Here is a 16,551-nt window from a genome sequence, read left to right on the forward strand (position 1 = left end):
TTTAAACATTATACTCATTTTATCATATTTATTATTAGGTTAGTTTAAATGTAAATATCGTTTTGAAGATCACGTGACTTATACACGGCTTATACTTTTAAAGGAAATAATGCGTTTGTGTCTTCATGTGTCATGGGATAAGGGACGTTTTTTGTGTGTAAATGAAGTTAGTGTTGAATGGCTCAAGAGAGATGTACTGACTGCATGATTTATAAACTTTATATATTAAAAAAATGTTTTTGTGTGGTTGTTTGGGGTTTGGGGCCTCCTGGTGTACAGAAATAGGGTTGTCATGTGAGTGGTAAGAATAGAAGTACCGTTGACTGAGGTATGGCTGCTGCTGAACAGTCAATCATAAGCACTACAAATGTCAGCGCTGGCAAAAGGCAAAGTTCAATTTGAATTTCAATGCTTTCTAGTATTGCCTGCACCCCTTGACCTGATTAAGATTTATAAGAAATACCAACTAATAAATACCAGCATATTTACAGTACATATTTAGCTAATCGATTCATATACAGTCAGCTGATCATGTAAGACCATGGGCTTCATACTTTACCAGTAAAGTCTCATTTGAGAATATTTTAGAAAAAATAAGCCAAATATAATTATGTTTATATTATATATCTCATATAAATATAAGCCAAATATTGTCCAAAGCATTAAGTGGCCCAAGTGGGAACTGACTCATCTCTGACATGCTAATGCCACATTTACTGAGCAACAAATATCGTGAAATATTATCATGTATGATCTTGAATGAACAAAACGTGTAAGGTAAATTGATTTTCTTACATTTATTAAATAAAAAAACAAATCACAAATAATCAATGCCTACATTGTACAAAACAAGCTGAATGATCACTGCCATTTTCCTCTTTTGCAATGGATAATGTCGCGGGAAAACAAACACCACTTTACGAACAATGTAAAAGGGTAAATGTGTGAGCAATGGTGCACAAATGAAGGTCGATAGTTAACAGGAGAAGTATTCACAATAAAACTTTGGACCATTCAAGGTGTCAACTACAAATGGCTTTGTAACTGGAGCCAGCCTACCTATCTAGCTCCTCCCTCCCACAAGGCACACAATCAGCAGGATGATCTCAAACAGCATTATTCAGCTGACCTTTCTGGCACTCAGGAGAGTCTGGTCAATGAGATCAAAATACTGCAAAATGTTGCAGAAAAATGCCTCCCTAAAGACAGACTGCTAGTCTACACATCTTAGTGCAACTTTCCACTGTGTTAACACGCCCCTAGTGACCAATAGGAGGCACTGTTTATCCCATTGTGCGTTCAGATACTAGGTTGAAGGAGTGAGATAGAATCCAGACAGCGGTTCTTTCTCCCTCACCAACATGAACAGAGTATTCATAATTACTTCAGACAGAAAGTCACAATGATTATTGCCTGAAAGAAAATTGCTTTAATTGTATGTATATATATATATATCATGGATACAAACTAGTCACATTTAGGTGACGGTCACCTTTTTCATCCCCAAATATGACCCTTAAGTGAAGTATTTTTGAGTGGCTTTATGTCTGCCCTGGTAACTCACCTTTTTCACTATTCATTAGTTTGCATCCCTGATATATATATATATAAAATGAAAATTAACAAAACATTACAACAGAAGTAAATGAGAGTGACATTCCTGGCTAGGCTTCCTTTCTCCTTTAACCCCTCCTCTCTTGTAGGAATAAGAGCATCTTTGATAAGTGTACTATGTTAATTTCTGTAAGGTCTTATCTTCATATACTTTACTATTCCATAGAAATATCAAAATGCCTTCACCAGCATTTGCGCTATTCTTTCTGTCGAGTATTTTACATGAAGAACTATATGACTGACTTATCGTGTGCATCAGTGTATGTTGATGGTTCATTGGACAGAGCTGGTAGGGTAACAGGGCGGTGGTGTAAACAGGGTTCTGATGTAGTGTCAGGGCTCGCTGGGCTCCCATCCACAGCTACTGAGCAGACTGGGTGTGTGGTGAGCTGGGGGAGGAATGGGACGGAGAAGAGCCGAGGCAGAGCGAGGCTGGCTCTTCCAGGAACCAGGAGAGAGAGGGAGTAGGCAGAATCGTGAGAAGTAGCGGGGTTCATCAACCATTTTGCAGCTCCAACAAACTCATGGCCAGTCAGTTTGAGGGCGAGATTTGGTGGAAGGCGGGCGTTCTTGGAGGATCGCTTGTCCCTCGGCCACCCCCGGCACCACTCTGCTTATTAGTCTGTACAGCACTTCAGGAGGGTTGGCTTAGAAACCCATGCCACCCATACCGCCCATGCCTCCCATGCCTCCCATGCCGCCGCCTCCTGGCATCTCCTTCTCTTCCTTGGGGATCTCCGTGATAACCGCCTCAGCAGTCGCCAGCAGGGATGCTACTCCTGCAGCGTCCAGCAGGGCCGTCCTCACCACCTGTAGAGGGAGACAGACTCAGTGAGACTAAGTTCACAGCATTTCTTACATAAACCACAGAGGGGCAGCAGAGTTTGATATTATGGGGTGCCTGATACAAGTATTAAGCTTTCATGTGCTCTTTCGCAATAGTTGTGACTAGTGAGCATAGCAAGGCCACAACTAAGTTTGCTTGTGTGGCCAATTTTGAGTAATATTACTATTCCTGTAGGCTATAATGACATATTTATTGGGGAAACTTGTTTTTTTTTTTTACTCTGTACAAAAACAATAGATGTTAAAAATCATGCGCATTACAGGATCAGGATCATGTACGTTCAATAATTAAGAGCAACTTGTTTAACCTTGAATTCACTTTCAACGGCGCTGCAGCATCAGTGAAAGGCGACAAGGTACAATTTTCTCTTAGCACACCAGACAAAATCATACCATCTATTTGATATGACCTTTGGGTTTGGGTGCATCTGTCTTTACAGCAGGGGCTCTATGGATCACACTGACGGTCCGTTTACCACTTTATGGGTCACGTGGTTCCAGGTGTGCCACAGGGGGTTCATCACTGTGTGATCTGTGCTTTAATTAGTGTCTACCAGTTGATGGGCAACAATACGTTTGTAATTTTCAAAAATCCGACGTTTGTGACCAGTCTTCTCATCACTCATATTTGCCTGATGGTCATTGTCTTCACTCCATATGCAAAATGTCTAATGCAGCTATTCTCAACCACTGGTGGGCCTCAGAGCACCGTGGAGTGGGCCACGGAGGCAGTGATATTGCCAAATAGATTAATACAAAATAAATTAAAAAGTGTGATTACAGCTAGTTATTTATTTATATATCTAAATGTGCTCAAGAATTTATATAAATCAAAAACTTCCAAGTAAAATACACAATTTTGACGACTTTTTCTCTCTCTCTCTCATTTATCTGGGAAGGTGGTCCTCAGAACTGTTTTAACAATCAGAAGTAGGCCTTAATTTACAAAAGGTTGAGAACCCCTGTAGTGTATTATTATACCTTGGTGGGGTCAATGATTCCCTTCTCCACCATGTTGACGTACTCCCCCAGCATCGCGTCGTAGCCGAGCTCAGCTCCTCCCTGCAGGATCTTCTCCACGACAAGCGCGCCGTCCACACCGGCATTCTTGGCGATGGTCATGGCTGGGATGCGGAGCGCCCGCCTGATGATGTCCACCCCTGATGGCAACAAGCAAGCAGGAAGAGATGAGAGGAAATCAGATTCATGTTCATTCTATCAAAGTATAAAATGGCCGGTCAAGTCAGATTTTTGATTTATTTGTTGCTCTCTGTACAAAAACAAAAAGGTGTTAAAAATCATGCACATTACAGGATCAGGATCATGTATGTTCAATAATGAAGAGTAACTTGTTGAACCTTGAATTCACTTTCAACGGCACTGCAGCATCAGTGAAAGGCGACAAGGTACACATTTTCTCTTAGCACACCAGACAAAATCATACCAACTATTTGATATGACCTTTGGGTTTCGGTGCATCTGTCTGTATGTTTAGCCCCACCAGAGCAGGGGCTCATGAGAGATGGTAGGTTTCGTATGTGTGCCTTTGGTGTTCTACTCACCGATCTTCTGGTCGTTGTTGGCAGGCTGGATGGTGTCGAGGGCAGGGATGCAGCGCAGCAGGGCACAGCCTCCACCGGGCACGATGCCCTCCTCCACGGCCGCCCGTGTGGCATTCAGAGCGTCTGTCACACGGTCCTTCTTCTCATTCACCTCCACATCACTTGTTCCTCCGACCTAAAATAGATTGCAGGTGTCATTATGGTTGACCGTGATGAGCACCATCTTAAAAAACAATCACGCCCACCCCACGTCTGTGGCCGTTGAGGAGGACACAACTGAAATGACGTTGAGCAAATCTGCTAACTCTTTAAGACCAACCTTTCTATCTCTCTTCCCTAAGGTCATGTCCTCACCTTCACAACAGCAACTCCGTCAGACAGCTTGGCCAGCCTCTCGTTGAGTTTCTCCTTCTCGTAGTCACTGGTGGTGCTCTCCAGCTGCTCGATGATCTCCGCTGCCCGCTTCTCAATGGCGGTTGAGCTCCCACCTCCCTTCAGTAGCATGGTGTCGTCCTTGGTCACCTGCACCTCGCCGACCTTGCCGAAGTCGTGAACCTGGATGTCTTCCAGGGCCACGCCCAGAGTGTCGTCTCCAAACACCTGGAGGGAAAGCAAGAACATTGTATCTGCATGTCCTCTGTTGCATTACATCAAATCACCAGCGCTGACATAATTGACCTCCAGGTTTAACTCATTTTAAGAGTGATTCTGAGACTGATCCTGGACTTACAGTGCCTCCAGTGGCGATGGCCATATCTGTCAGCTGGTTCTTCCTGTTGTCTCCAAAGCCTGGGGCCTTGACTGCCACCACCTGGAGCCCAACCTTCAGCCTAAAATAACAAGGCATTGACTTAACTCTAGCTCTAACAACATAGACTTGATATGAGTAATACAAAGACCAATGACTTCCATTACCTCAAAACCTTAAGGGCTTTTCGACAGCACATCATCTAAAGCTGACCTACATGTAACAGGTTATTTGATAGTTTCTTCAAAAACCAAATATTAACTACTTCTACATTTTCATGTAAACCTGTTTTCCTATGTAATGAAGTCTGCCATTTCAAGCCGTACTAAAAAAAGAAAGAAGGAAAACCACTAGGGGTGCACCGATCGATCGGCAAGCAATTTGCATCGGCCGATTTTGACCTCAAATATGCGATCAGGCTTTCCAACGATATAAAATACAATGCCAATTGGTATTATTAAAGGGGAGAAATAATCGACCGAAATAACGTTTCCAAACCTTTTTTGAGGAGTTTATATATCGGTGATCGGTGATCGGTTGGGCAGATATTTCCCATAGGCGATCGGCAATCGGTGGCAAAAAACGTGATCGGTGCGCCCCTAAAAACCAGATAGTTTAAGGAAAGCCTATTAACATGTACTTTCACTAACTGTTTAGTGGTACCGACCGAGAAGCAGAAATGATTGTGATGAATGTACCTGTTGAGAACCAGAGTACTGAGGGCCTCTCCATCCACATCCTCAGCCACGATGATTAGGGGTTTACGGTGCTGGTTGGCCAGCTCCAGGGCTGGAACAATGCTCTGGACAGTGGAGATCTTCTTCTCACTCAGCAGCAGGAAGGCGTCCTGGAACTCGCACTTCTGGCCTGGTGGAACAAAAACCATGGTAATACACGCCATCATTTTGTCTTTGGGGCAACTGAGATGAGGGCAGAATGGGGGCGGCGACTTTGTAGAACGGCCTAGAATAGATCAACTTGATATCTATTAAGGCATAATGTAATGTGTACAATAGGCTAGACAAGTGGCAAACAGGAGCACCCTTACCTTTGGCTGTGTTGATGAAGTAGGGGGAGATGTAACCACGGTCAAACTTCAGACCTTCAATGATCTCCAGCTCATCGTGCAGAGTCTTCCCATCCTGAGATGTAAAGCACATATTGATTATGTCAATTCACATACAGTAATAGACAAGGACGCCAATTCTGTTCACTGGTTTTGTTCAATTTGATGTAATGAAATGATCAGTAGAGCAGTGAAGGAGTCTTACAGTATAACTGCAGTTGAAATGCTGAAACATACCTTGACTGTGATGACGCCCTTGCGGCCGACTTTCTTCATGGCATTGGATATGATGAGGCCAATCTCTACATCTCCATTGGCTGAGATTGTAGCAACCTGAAAGAGAGGGAGGGAATTAACTTCTAGTGTTGACAGTGACTAAATAAACCACAGATTCATAGCAGTACATTGTGTAACTACTAAGTTCAATCTAACAGTTTGATACTCAGTCATTTGCAAGAGCATTAGTGATGTTTACCTGTGCAATCTCCTCAGGGGTTGTGACTGGTTTGGAGAGCCTCTTCAGCTCCTTGATGACTGTGTCTACAGCCATCATGACGCCACGGCGGATCTCCACGGGGTTGGCGCCTTTGCTGATGGAGTCGAAGCCCTCCTTGGCAATGGCACGTGCCAAGACTGTGGCAGTGGTAGTGCCGTCGCCAGCCTCCTCGTTGGTGTTGTTGGCCACGTCCTGCACCAGCTTGGCACCGATGTTCTTGTACTTGTCCTTCAGGTCAATTGCCTTGGCCACCGTCACTCCATCCTTGGTCACCTTAGGGCTGCCCCAGCTCTGCTCAATGATGACTGTGCGACCCTGGAAAAGAAGCAGAAATAGTCCAGTGTGAGGAAAATGGAAGTAAGACGGAAAGCCAAGAAAATGACAATTTGGTCCAAATGACATCTTGATATGAATTAATCCTGCATTAGTAACAAAGTAATTACCCAACCAGTGGTTTCAATAACAGACGGAATAACCTCCTGCATTACCTTTGGGCCCATGGTGACAGCTACAGCATCGGCCAGCAGATCAACTCCCTGCAGCATGAGGGCACGAGCATCAGCTCCGAACTTCACCTCCTTCGCATAAGCTCGTGTGAGGTGAGGTGCCAGCGCACGGCACACTGGCCTCACCTGCCGCATGACTGTTGGTAGACGGAACATTTCTATGGGGAGAGAAGAGACAGAGGGAAATTTTATCAAAACACATCCTCGTTAATGGTCACTGTGATGAACCCAGATGTCAAATCAAATCCAATAGATATGTCACAAGAATTATATATATATATATATATATATATATATATATATTAGGGATGTTCATCAATTATCGAAAATCGATCGTTAAGGATTGGAATCGATCCTGTGGCATTTGGATCGATTTTTTAATTATTAAAAAAAAAAAAAAAAAAAAAAAAATTGACTAGGTTTGGGTGGAATTCGTTCCTCCTCGCCCCACTCCATTGCACAGCCGACTAACGTGAGGTGGAGCTTCATATAGTCTCTAGTTTTCTGGCTGGGCACGGGCCTTTGTGCCAACAAAACTGTTTTAAACATGGGAAATTCACACCGGCATGCGCCGGGGACAGCAGTGTTGGAGAGGAGACACATTGAAATAAAGAGTTCATTGAGGAGAACACGTTGTCTTTCGTATTTTCTGCCATAGGCATTCATTTTGTAAAAAAAAAAAAAAAAAAAAAAGAAAATATTGAAAATTTTCTAAGTATTAATAAAATCGATGATCGATAATTGATCGTTAATATTCACCGATAATCGATTTTGGAAAATTTTCAAAATGAACATCCCTAATATATATATATATTAGGGGTGGGGGGAAAAATCGATTCACCTAAGTATCGCGATTTTTAATGTCACGATTTTTTGGATCGATCTTTTATTCCAGAATCGATAATCGCAACAACAACAAAAAAAAAAAAAAAAAAAAAAATTTGGGTGCTTGCAGTCAGGCCACTCACTGAACAGCAGGCCAGGCGCCGCCTACTGGTTTACTAAGGGTTTTATTACTTTATTAGTTAGTCTGAAGTAATAATTACACTTCAGGGTTAAAGTGGGTGCATCTCATTGTAAAATTGGACTTCAAACGGCCCAAATCTGGCTTCAAACGGCCCAAAGTGGGCTTCAAACGGCCCAAATTTCACGCGCGTCGGCCCATATCGGCCTGGCCTGCTTGGTATCTAATGCCCGGCCTGAATTATGATCCCAGTCCGCCCCTGTTTTTAACTATATCGCCCAGCCCTACTCATGATATATAATATACAGTCTCTAGTGTATGATTCAACTTTTCCCATGTTCTAATCTAGTGTAAAAAAGCAAACAAACTGAAAAAAGAAAAGAAAAAAATAAACAAAAATCGCAATAAATCGTAATATCGAATCGCAATAATCGTAGAATCGCAATACTTAACACGTTCACTGCTAATGACGAGTTGACTCGTCAAAAAAAATCCAACGGTTGACTGCCAATGACGAGTTGAGTCGTCAAAAAAAATCCAACGGTTGACTGCCAATGACGAGTTGAGTCGTCAAAAAAAAAAAAAAAAAAAAATTTGACGGTGGGACGTGGATCAACGCCCCCCACGTCTCCTATAAAAATATTGGAGCCACCGAACGTGTACAACCCATTCCACCAACCCACTAAGTGGCGACAGTGCTCTCCAGACTAGAAAAAGCCGAGCCAAAACTGCAGGGGAACGCGCGAGGAAACCATTCTCATACTGTAAAATGGATTGGCGAAAACGCTTTCACTTTCGCGCATTATCGCGCTGGGAGCTGGCGGTGGGGGATTGCAAATTTGCATAATAGATTATGCGTGCAACACACTTTGAAACACGGCAGAAAGCCCACAATCGCACGCAGCTTCATTGCAGCTGAGCTCACAACCGAAACGACTCATGCAGACTCGCCCAAAGAGCAGCCGCCAGCAGCCAGGCAGCACAGACAGGCAGAGCCTCGCTTGTGACAAACGCTGCAAAGCCACCAGACACACACCCATGGAGGGAGGAGTTTGAAGGAGAGGGGGGTTTCCTGCTGCTATGGAGGAAATTACTGTTCAAAACTAGTGTTTAGATGTCTGAGTGACGTCTTACGCCAAAAATAAATGGTTAAAGTGACTGTTCTATCGAATTTCACAAAAAGCCATTTATCTCAGAATAAATTTTCAGACGCTGAAACCATGCTGTATTCTACTGCTAATGCCTACATAACTACTAACTCTACAAACTAACTATTTTAGACAGAGAAAGCACACATTCTATTAGTTCTTTTGAGATAATTTGTGTTCACAAAATCTTAGCAGAAAAGAATCCTCGGCTCTTGAAAGATGAGCCAGAATCCTCAAAAAAAAAACTTGGCAGAACCTACCTACAGTATTGAAAAAACGGCTGGCAGTGAATGTGTTAAGAATCGCAATATAAATCGAATTGGCACCCAAGAATCGTGATAGTATCGAATCGGGAGATAAGTGAATCGCCACAGCCCTAATATATATATATATATATATATATATATATATCCACACCGATGTTGAAGGTTTTATTGGGGCAGGTATCCGGCTGGTTGTAAGGCAGCCGATCTGGTACTTTGAGAGGGCCTTTTCTACAGTAAATAGGACATTCTATTTGCCACTGTGCACTCTAGCATTCATCCCCTCCCCATGGTGTCACAGGAGGACAGACAATGGTTAACTTTGCCCCTAGTGGTCACAAATGGCAGTTAGTGCAACAGCCTCAACAGCACGAATGAATGAACCTCCCCCGTTTGAATGGTGAAACTTTTCTGCAAGCTCAAAGTCCAAGACACTGTCTAATAATACTGTATATATCCAATAATAACCACACAAAAGATGGCACAGCTACACTCTTTCTCGGAGTTTGATACATTTAAATTCCAAATTCCCAACACCAAACTAAATTAGTTTCATGCCATGGTTTGAAATGTTGCATAAAATGTATTTGGCTGACCACACACAGGCTCCAAATTACATTCAAGCTATGAGGAGGGTTTTTATATATTTTCGGCAGGTCTAAATGCCCTGAAGACAAAATGACAACCTGTGCCCTGTCTACATGCTTGCAGAATTGCCATAATTCGACCACCCTTCTGTACTTAGCCAGCACCGGTCTTACTTAATTCAATAATGACATGGATATGGACATGGATTATGGTTCCTGGTTACCCCACGTGTGCTCTTCAGGTCGTGCGTCACAAGGTCAAATTGTAAAAGCATGTGCGGAACTGCCTCCCCATCACTGCTCAATGAGCGATCCATGACCATGTAGCCTATCAGTTATTGCATCGCGAAGACAGAAAATATCCTTATAGATTGCCACTCAAGACACCGATACTACTGAAATTCATAGAGACAGGGCGCGTCCAAGGCATTATAGAGAAAACGACTTGAATTTCAGTCAGTCTGTCTAGACACGACCCCCAAAACCAGCTGTCTTTACATATAAAAAAAACAAAATCGGTGATAATCTGGAATATATCCCTAACGCTACCTACTGAGCTAGCTGGCTAACTATGTTACTGGTAGTTAACAATAGTAACGTTTTGTGGATATGTGCCCTTGCCGTTGAAGAATGAGAAAATGAACGTTAGCCTGCTAGCTAGCTACTATGCCTGAAAAGTGTTGCGTTGTCATTAAATGTTAGCACTTGGTTGGTAGCAAAAGGCAAAGCATTGCACAGTGAAACATAGCCCGTGGATAGCTTTGAATGCCTAATGAAATGTCAGTAACGTTACTTACTGGTGAGTTGAAAAGCTTGAAGGTAGCACAATCTCCACGTCTGAGACGGAATGATATAAGGTATGGAGGGACAGCCGTGTCGTGCAAATGAACCTCTGACTGCACATGGCCTAACCACACAGTATCACATCCGGGTCATCTACCGGCGCACCCCGGACTATGAATAACGACAAACAAACCTAATTAATTTGGGTTAATTAGGCTGTTTCGTGAAGCCATTTCATGAGATGCCTATAATGACTATTATCTATGTCATAAAGATGCAATTGACATCTACATCACACCTAATTCAATAGACATTATGCAGCAGAATATACGTCAATGCTCGTTCCCGGGCACGGGGGTTCCAGAATATTCCGATGCGGCCATTGGAGGAAGAAAATAGAGGTCAAAGTTGACATTGTGCAACATTGCAAACCAGAGAAAATAGCAAAAATAAAATGTCTCACAGTCGCCCCGTTAAACTCCCTTCGTCTTAATGTGCACATTGTACCAATGTGTTGATATCGTGCAGTTAGCACTGGGTGAAATGTCTGGAATATGACAGTAAAGAGTCAAATAGTGAACTGTCAAGTCATTTGACGCGCATGCGCGTCGCGAAACCTTTCTAGATATTTCCTCACGTGGAAAGATTCTGTCTCCCAGTGTGTACCACGCTCACGAATAACCCCTGTGTTCAGCTCCGTCATCGGTTCAGACCAGAGACCTCTACCACACACTGAAATGGTAAGACATTTATCTAGAACTGGGGACAGCTAGAATGAAAACTAAAGTACTCTTATATAATACTAGACACCGGGTCATCTAATTAACTTATTAAGCTAAACCTCACATGGCTAGCCAGCTCGTTAGCAGCAGACAATGTTGTGTTGTGTCTGCCGTTAACGTTGGTTCATTGGCAAGGTCAAACAGCAACGGAACGAAACGAGAAATGGAGACTTGCTAATAACTGCAGGGACCTGTAACGTTACTGAAGACGGCCATTCCGTACCCGCATTCTCTAGTAAAGTTGCTGTTGCGACTCATTTAGCTAGCGTTAACTAACAGATGGGTGTGCTTTCCCACTGACTAACTTGACAGCTCCAGCAGAGGTTTAGCTAAGCAAACATCTGGCAACTGGGATCAGACTGAGAAGAAGAACTGTGTTGAGAATAGCGCAGTTGATCTGTAGCACAGGCTGCACAGCAGTCACAATGTGAGTGGACTCAGCCCTCAGTCTTAATCCGTTTCACTCCTGTTTGGTGGCGCAGCTCACCAAACGTCTGGGAGCCGAGACTACAATGTGAGTGAAGATGAAGAATGAATTAAGTTTAGTCCTGGGCTAATATGGGCTAGTTTTGTTATCTTCATTCTCTCTTAAGACCACACTCATTGTACCGGTCTCTTCAATGAGTATCTGTATTCTGTATTCCTTATGTGCAATGTGCCCTTGCGCACTGAAAAATTACATGCAGCTACTTCCGGCTTCTGTTACGTTGGCGTTGCTCTGTGTGACGTCATGATCCAGCCTCACATGCACCATGAAGAGCAACATTTGTCTCAGTATGGGAGTCGCAGCTTGATTCAATATCAATTTCAAATTTAACAGAAAAGACCGTACACACAAATACAACACAAAAAGACATACACATCACTGATGTATGTCTTTTTGTGTTGTAATTTGTGCATTTATACTTCCAAATAAATGTGGGGGGGGGGAATCAGAGCAACATTTTGCAGCATTTCTTTTACAGTAAGTTAATGCACTGATTCTATGCTTGTAAAGAATCCATTCGACCAATATTTTTCCTGGTACTACGATGAGAACTTTGTGAAGCACCACCAGACAAACAAGCCTTGAATGTTATCTCCTTGATGTTGAAAACCTTGAGGAATTTGGACATTTGACCACCCGTGGAGGTTATCTACATACCGTTGTGTTTTTGTATATGTGACCAAACTAGACAAATTAGTTGGAGTGTTCATTGTGGCTGATTCCAGAATTGGCCAAGATGCTCCTCCTGACTATCTTAGTAGTTTATCAGTAAAAGCCAGCAATATTTGTCCCTCCCTGTGGGTAAACATTCACATGGAATTAGTCCAGTAACCTTAACCTCCACCCTACATCCTCTACCCATCTACTGCCTGTGGCCAGTCAACAAACTGCCAAACAAAATACCAGCCTTCTCCTTCCACTTCTTTCTCTGGTAACCTTCAGCCAAGGTCAAGTGTGCATCTGCTGGTATCAGACTGTTGGCAGCTGCTGTTCTACTCTTACAAATCTCCTGTCCTCCCTCTTCTCGAATCTTTCTTGTGCTGCTAGTCTAGAGACCTGAAACATTGCTTGAATGATTTATTTATTTTTATTTATTTATTTGAGAAAGGGACAGTGCATACTAATGAATAGTACAGTCAGTACATGTAAATATGCCAGATTATAGCTCAAAGGCTAGTTTCCATCTGGAGTCCCTTGGCAGGTTGATGTAATTCAAAGAAAAAGCAAAGTGACAGAAAACACATACATTACATAGGAAATATACAATATCAGTAATAGTACAATTAGTAAAAGAGAGAAAAGGAAAAATAAATGATTAATGGTAAGAGTTAGTACATGTGAGCATCCTGCACAATCACACATGGTCACAGAACTGATAAGTCTCAGCCATGTTGAAATCACATTTTTATTACAATAATTAGGCTAACTGTATGTAACCGAATGAATGTTGAGTCCTCGTGAGTCCAGAGTGGTAGCGATTAAGTTGGTTCCACTCACTCCCCCAGTATAAAGGCACGTTAATCAGCTCCGCCAAGGGAGATAGCCCTCCAGCTCTCTTGGTGCAGTGTATAGCGTGTCCGCCTCGCAAGCCGAAGGTCGGCATTTCGAATCCACCCCTGGGCAAGCCCTTAACATGGGTTGCTGCAATTGCCATCAAACACAACGCCGTTGCATGTACAAAGGCTGTCTCTGTTAAGTAGCTGCTCATTGATTGTGTACACACACGGTCTTCACTTAAAGCTGTCTGTTAGCCGAAGACCCTCTCTCCCAGCAGAGCAGCCACAACTCTTTGTTAATCATCCCTGTATTTTAACTGTGAGATTGTTGTACATAGTGACTGATTAACCAAACCCTGAGCTTGTCTTGTTTGGCACATGTGCTTTGATAATATTGGATGGCTGGATGGATGTGTGTTTCATCAGCTTTGCAGACATACTGCATCAAATCATATTGAGATTCCTGCGTGTTTGCGAGTGCTTGCAGATGTTGCAAAACCTGTTGCAAAACCCATTTACCTCCATGTAATGGAGGCCCCACTTTGGCCCTTATCGTCATTCAGTTGATTCAGGAGGACAGCCCTCTAGTGGTCATGTTGGGTCGTTAAAGTAAACAAAGCTTGCCTCAATTGTGGCATCATTTTTTGAGGAATATTGTTTGATACGTGTCTGTGAGACCTCATTTCCTCTCCCTGTGGTCACTTCCAGGCCTTTAGGAAATTCCTCCCCATGTTTGACCGGGTGCTGGTGGAGCGCTTGATAGCAGAGAAGGTGACGAAGGGGGGCATCATGCTGCCGGAGAAGTCCCAGGGCAAGGTGCTGCAGGCCACAGTGGTGGCAGTAGGACCCGGCTCTGTCACCCAGGTAAAGTCTAATTCTCTGCTTTTTACTACTAGAGCACTACTGCTGTTTAGCAAAAGAGGAAAAACATAACACAGATGAAACATATATTTTAGAATGTGCTGGCCATTGCCAATACTGCTGCATTTTTGTTCTGAAGAGTAATTTAATCTTTGCCTGACCCCCCCCCCCCAGAAAGGAAACTTGCTTCCAATGAGTGTGAAGGTTGGAGAGAAGGTCCTCCTACCTGAGTATGGAGGAACTAAAGTCGTCCTGGATGACCAGGTATTGACTGTTTAACTGTATCTATCTTAACACTTTTTTCATTACTAAACTGCATTCTTGGTTTTAATTAACTCTCCTATTCTGTCCTCCAGGACTACTTCCTCTTCCGTGATGCAGATATCCTGGGCAAATATGAAGAATAAGGAAATTTTCTGCTTGCTTGAACATGTAAAGTCCCTATCCATCGCTGAAGAGAAGAACTAAGGTTGCCTCAGTCATGTATTTTTCTTTTTTCTATGTCATTCAAGTGTAAATAATTCTAATCATATGTTTTGTTACAATAATAAAAGTGAACAGTCAGATGTTGCCTGTTGCCTCATCATTTCGTACTGCTCCTGAAAATGCTCAGCCAGTGACTATGACAATATTTTATTGGTTTTAGAAATGGACATATTTAGGCTGACATAAATCTGAGGTAAGTTTATACCAGAGGTTTTCAAAGTGGAAGGCAGGTCTCCCCAGGCGGGGGGAAGCTCAGTGAATGCAAGTGAAAATTATTAAACTAGTTATTACATTATCAAAATAGCCTAAATGTGTGTGATTTTGGTAAAGAGATAGTTCAGAGATACAATAGTTTTGTGGAATTTTACTGTTTCCCCCACTTTTACAGAGTCAGAAATAAATAAATGCCTTCATACAAACCTTTTTAAATGTATTTGGAGTAGTCTGAAATATGTCACAGCAATATCGGGGTATCTTGTCTCTATTAGCCCATTTCACATCCAAACCAAATCATGACACAACTTCAGAATCGGACATTTGTTTTAATGTGAGGTCTGATCTAGAATGTGCCCATTTAGAGGCGGTTTGGCTGGACATTTTAATGCCTAAAACCAAGCCCCTTCTAGTCGGGATTTTATACCGCCCACCGTCCCAGTCAGCCTTTTACGAGTATCTGGAGGAGTCATTTTCCAACGCTATTGACCACGGTAAACGCGAAACAATTCTGATTGGAGATTTGAACACAGATATGCTCAAACATGACTCCTCTAGCTTCAAAGCCCTTAAGGCGTTTTGTAAACTTTTTAGTCTACATCAATTAATTTCCCAGTTTACTAGAGTGTCCCCCACGTCAAATACCATTATTGATCTTGTGCTTACTTCTGACAAGTCCAATATTTCCAACAGTGGTGTAATCGAATATGGCATAAGTGATCATTCACTCATTTATTGTACACGCAAAACTCAGAGACCAGTAATAAACTGCCACCATACGGTCAAAATTAGATCCACGAGGAACTATAATAAGGAGTCCTTAGAACACGAGCTTGGAAAATCTGACTTGTCACAGGTGCTCAATATGTCAGCGGCAGAGGATGCATGGTGCCTGTTTAAGATTACATTTTTAGGGGTCATTAACCGGCTGGCCCCGGTCAAATCGGTCAGGTTTAAAACTAGAACTGAACCCTGGATAAATGCAGATATCATCGAAGCCATTAAGGTCAGAAATAACAGCCTGCAGAAATTTAAGATTATAAAAGATGAAGCCTCCTTCGGCCTATTTAAAAAACACCGAAATGAAGTAAATAGGCTAATCAAAAAGGCAAAATCAGAGTACTATAATGAGGTAATTGCAGAGAATAAGGATGATCCCCAAAAGCTCTGGAAATCCTTAAATCAATTGGGCTATAATAATAAACTTAAAACTAGATCTCTTAACGTGAACTTAAACTCGGAAGGCACCTTAACATCTGGGGGGGGGGGGGGTTCAGTTGAGTTTAGGAGGAGGTAGTGAGTTTGTGTGTGGGGGGGGGGGGGGGGGTTGTTGGTGAGGCCCTTGGCGGAAGGGGTTTCCGGGCCTTGTTGGTGAGGCTGATGGCAGTTGGGAAGAAGCTGGTCTTGTGGCGGGTGGTTCTGGTCTTGGCAGACCTCAGTCTCTTGCCGTGGGGGCGTGTCTTAAAGAGTTTGTGGCCAGGGTGGGAGGGTCAGTGTCCTGGCTGCATGCAGGTCCTGGCAAGTAGCCCTGACTGCAGTACGCAGATCGGGGAGTGGCTCAACTTCAACGTTTGACTCCGCCCCCCTGCCCCCACATGAACTGCTACACTGCGACTGCGTACTGCAGTCAGGGGCTTCTCAAA

At 43.0% G+C, this 16,551-nt stretch overlaps 2 protein-coding genes across 2 annotated transcripts; one reads left to right on the plus strand and one right to left on the minus strand.

Moving 5' to 3' along the window:
* Positions 1-788: 788 nt before the first annotated feature.
* hspd1 (heat shock 60 protein 1) lies at positions 789-10,678 on the minus strand. Its single transcript, XM_083642443.1, has 11 exons — positions 10,598-10,678; positions 6,821-6,996; positions 6,312-6,647; positions 6,074-6,169; positions 5,819-5,912; positions 5,469-5,637; positions 4,753-4,852; positions 4,377-4,622; positions 4,023-4,197; positions 3,442-3,620; positions 789-2,424 (listed from the first exon to the last, which is right to left on the minus strand). The coding sequence occupies exons 2-11, from the start codon at positions 6,992-6,994 to the stop codon at positions 2,263-2,265; spliced, it is 1,731 nt and encodes a 576-aa protein (XP_083498569.1). The 5' UTR covers positions 6,995-6,996; positions 10,598-10,678; the 3' UTR covers positions 789-2,262.
* A 536-nt stretch (positions 10,679-11,214) lies between these two features.
* On the plus strand, positions 11,215-14,775 carry hspe1 (heat shock 10 protein 1). The gene is made up of 4 exons (XM_083641009.1): positions 11,215-11,323; positions 14,057-14,212; positions 14,384-14,473; positions 14,566-14,775. The coding sequence occupies exons 1-4, from the start codon at positions 11,321-11,323 to the stop codon at positions 14,614-14,616; spliced, it is 300 nt and encodes a 99-aa protein (XP_083497135.1). The 5' UTR covers positions 11,215-11,320; the 3' UTR covers positions 14,617-14,775.
* The last annotated feature ends 1,776 nt before the right edge of the window (positions 14,776-16,551 follow it).

This window comes from Poromitra crassiceps (genome assembly GCF_964638095.1).
Source record: "Poromitra crassiceps genome assembly, chromosome: 8".
In the NCBI taxonomy this organism is placed as follows: domain Eukaryota; kingdom Metazoa; phylum Chordata; class Actinopteri; order Beryciformes; family Melamphaidae; genus Poromitra; species Poromitra crassiceps.

Coding starts and splice junctions, on each gene's coding strand:
- hspd1 (XM_083642443.1), bottom strand. CDS start 6,994: ATGTTCCGTCTACCAACAGTCATGCGGCAGGTGAGGCCAGTGTGCCGT. Junction 4,853..5,468: donor AGTACTCTGGTTCTCAACAG/GTACATTCATCA, acceptor TTGTTATTTTAG/GCTGAAGGTTGGGCTCCAGG. Junction 2,425..3,441: donor GAATCATTGACCCCACCAAG/GTATAATAATAC, acceptor CTCCCTCTACAG/GTGGTGAGGACGGCCCTGCT.
- hspe1 (XM_083641009.1), top strand. Junction 14,213..14,383: donor GACCCGGCTCTGTCACCCAG/GTAAAGTCTAAT, acceptor CCCCCCCCCCAG/AAAGGAAACTTGCTTCCAAT. Junction 14,474..14,565: donor AAGTCGTCCTGGATGACCAG/GTATTGACTGTT, acceptor TCTGTCCTCCAG/GACTACTTCCTCTTCCGTGA.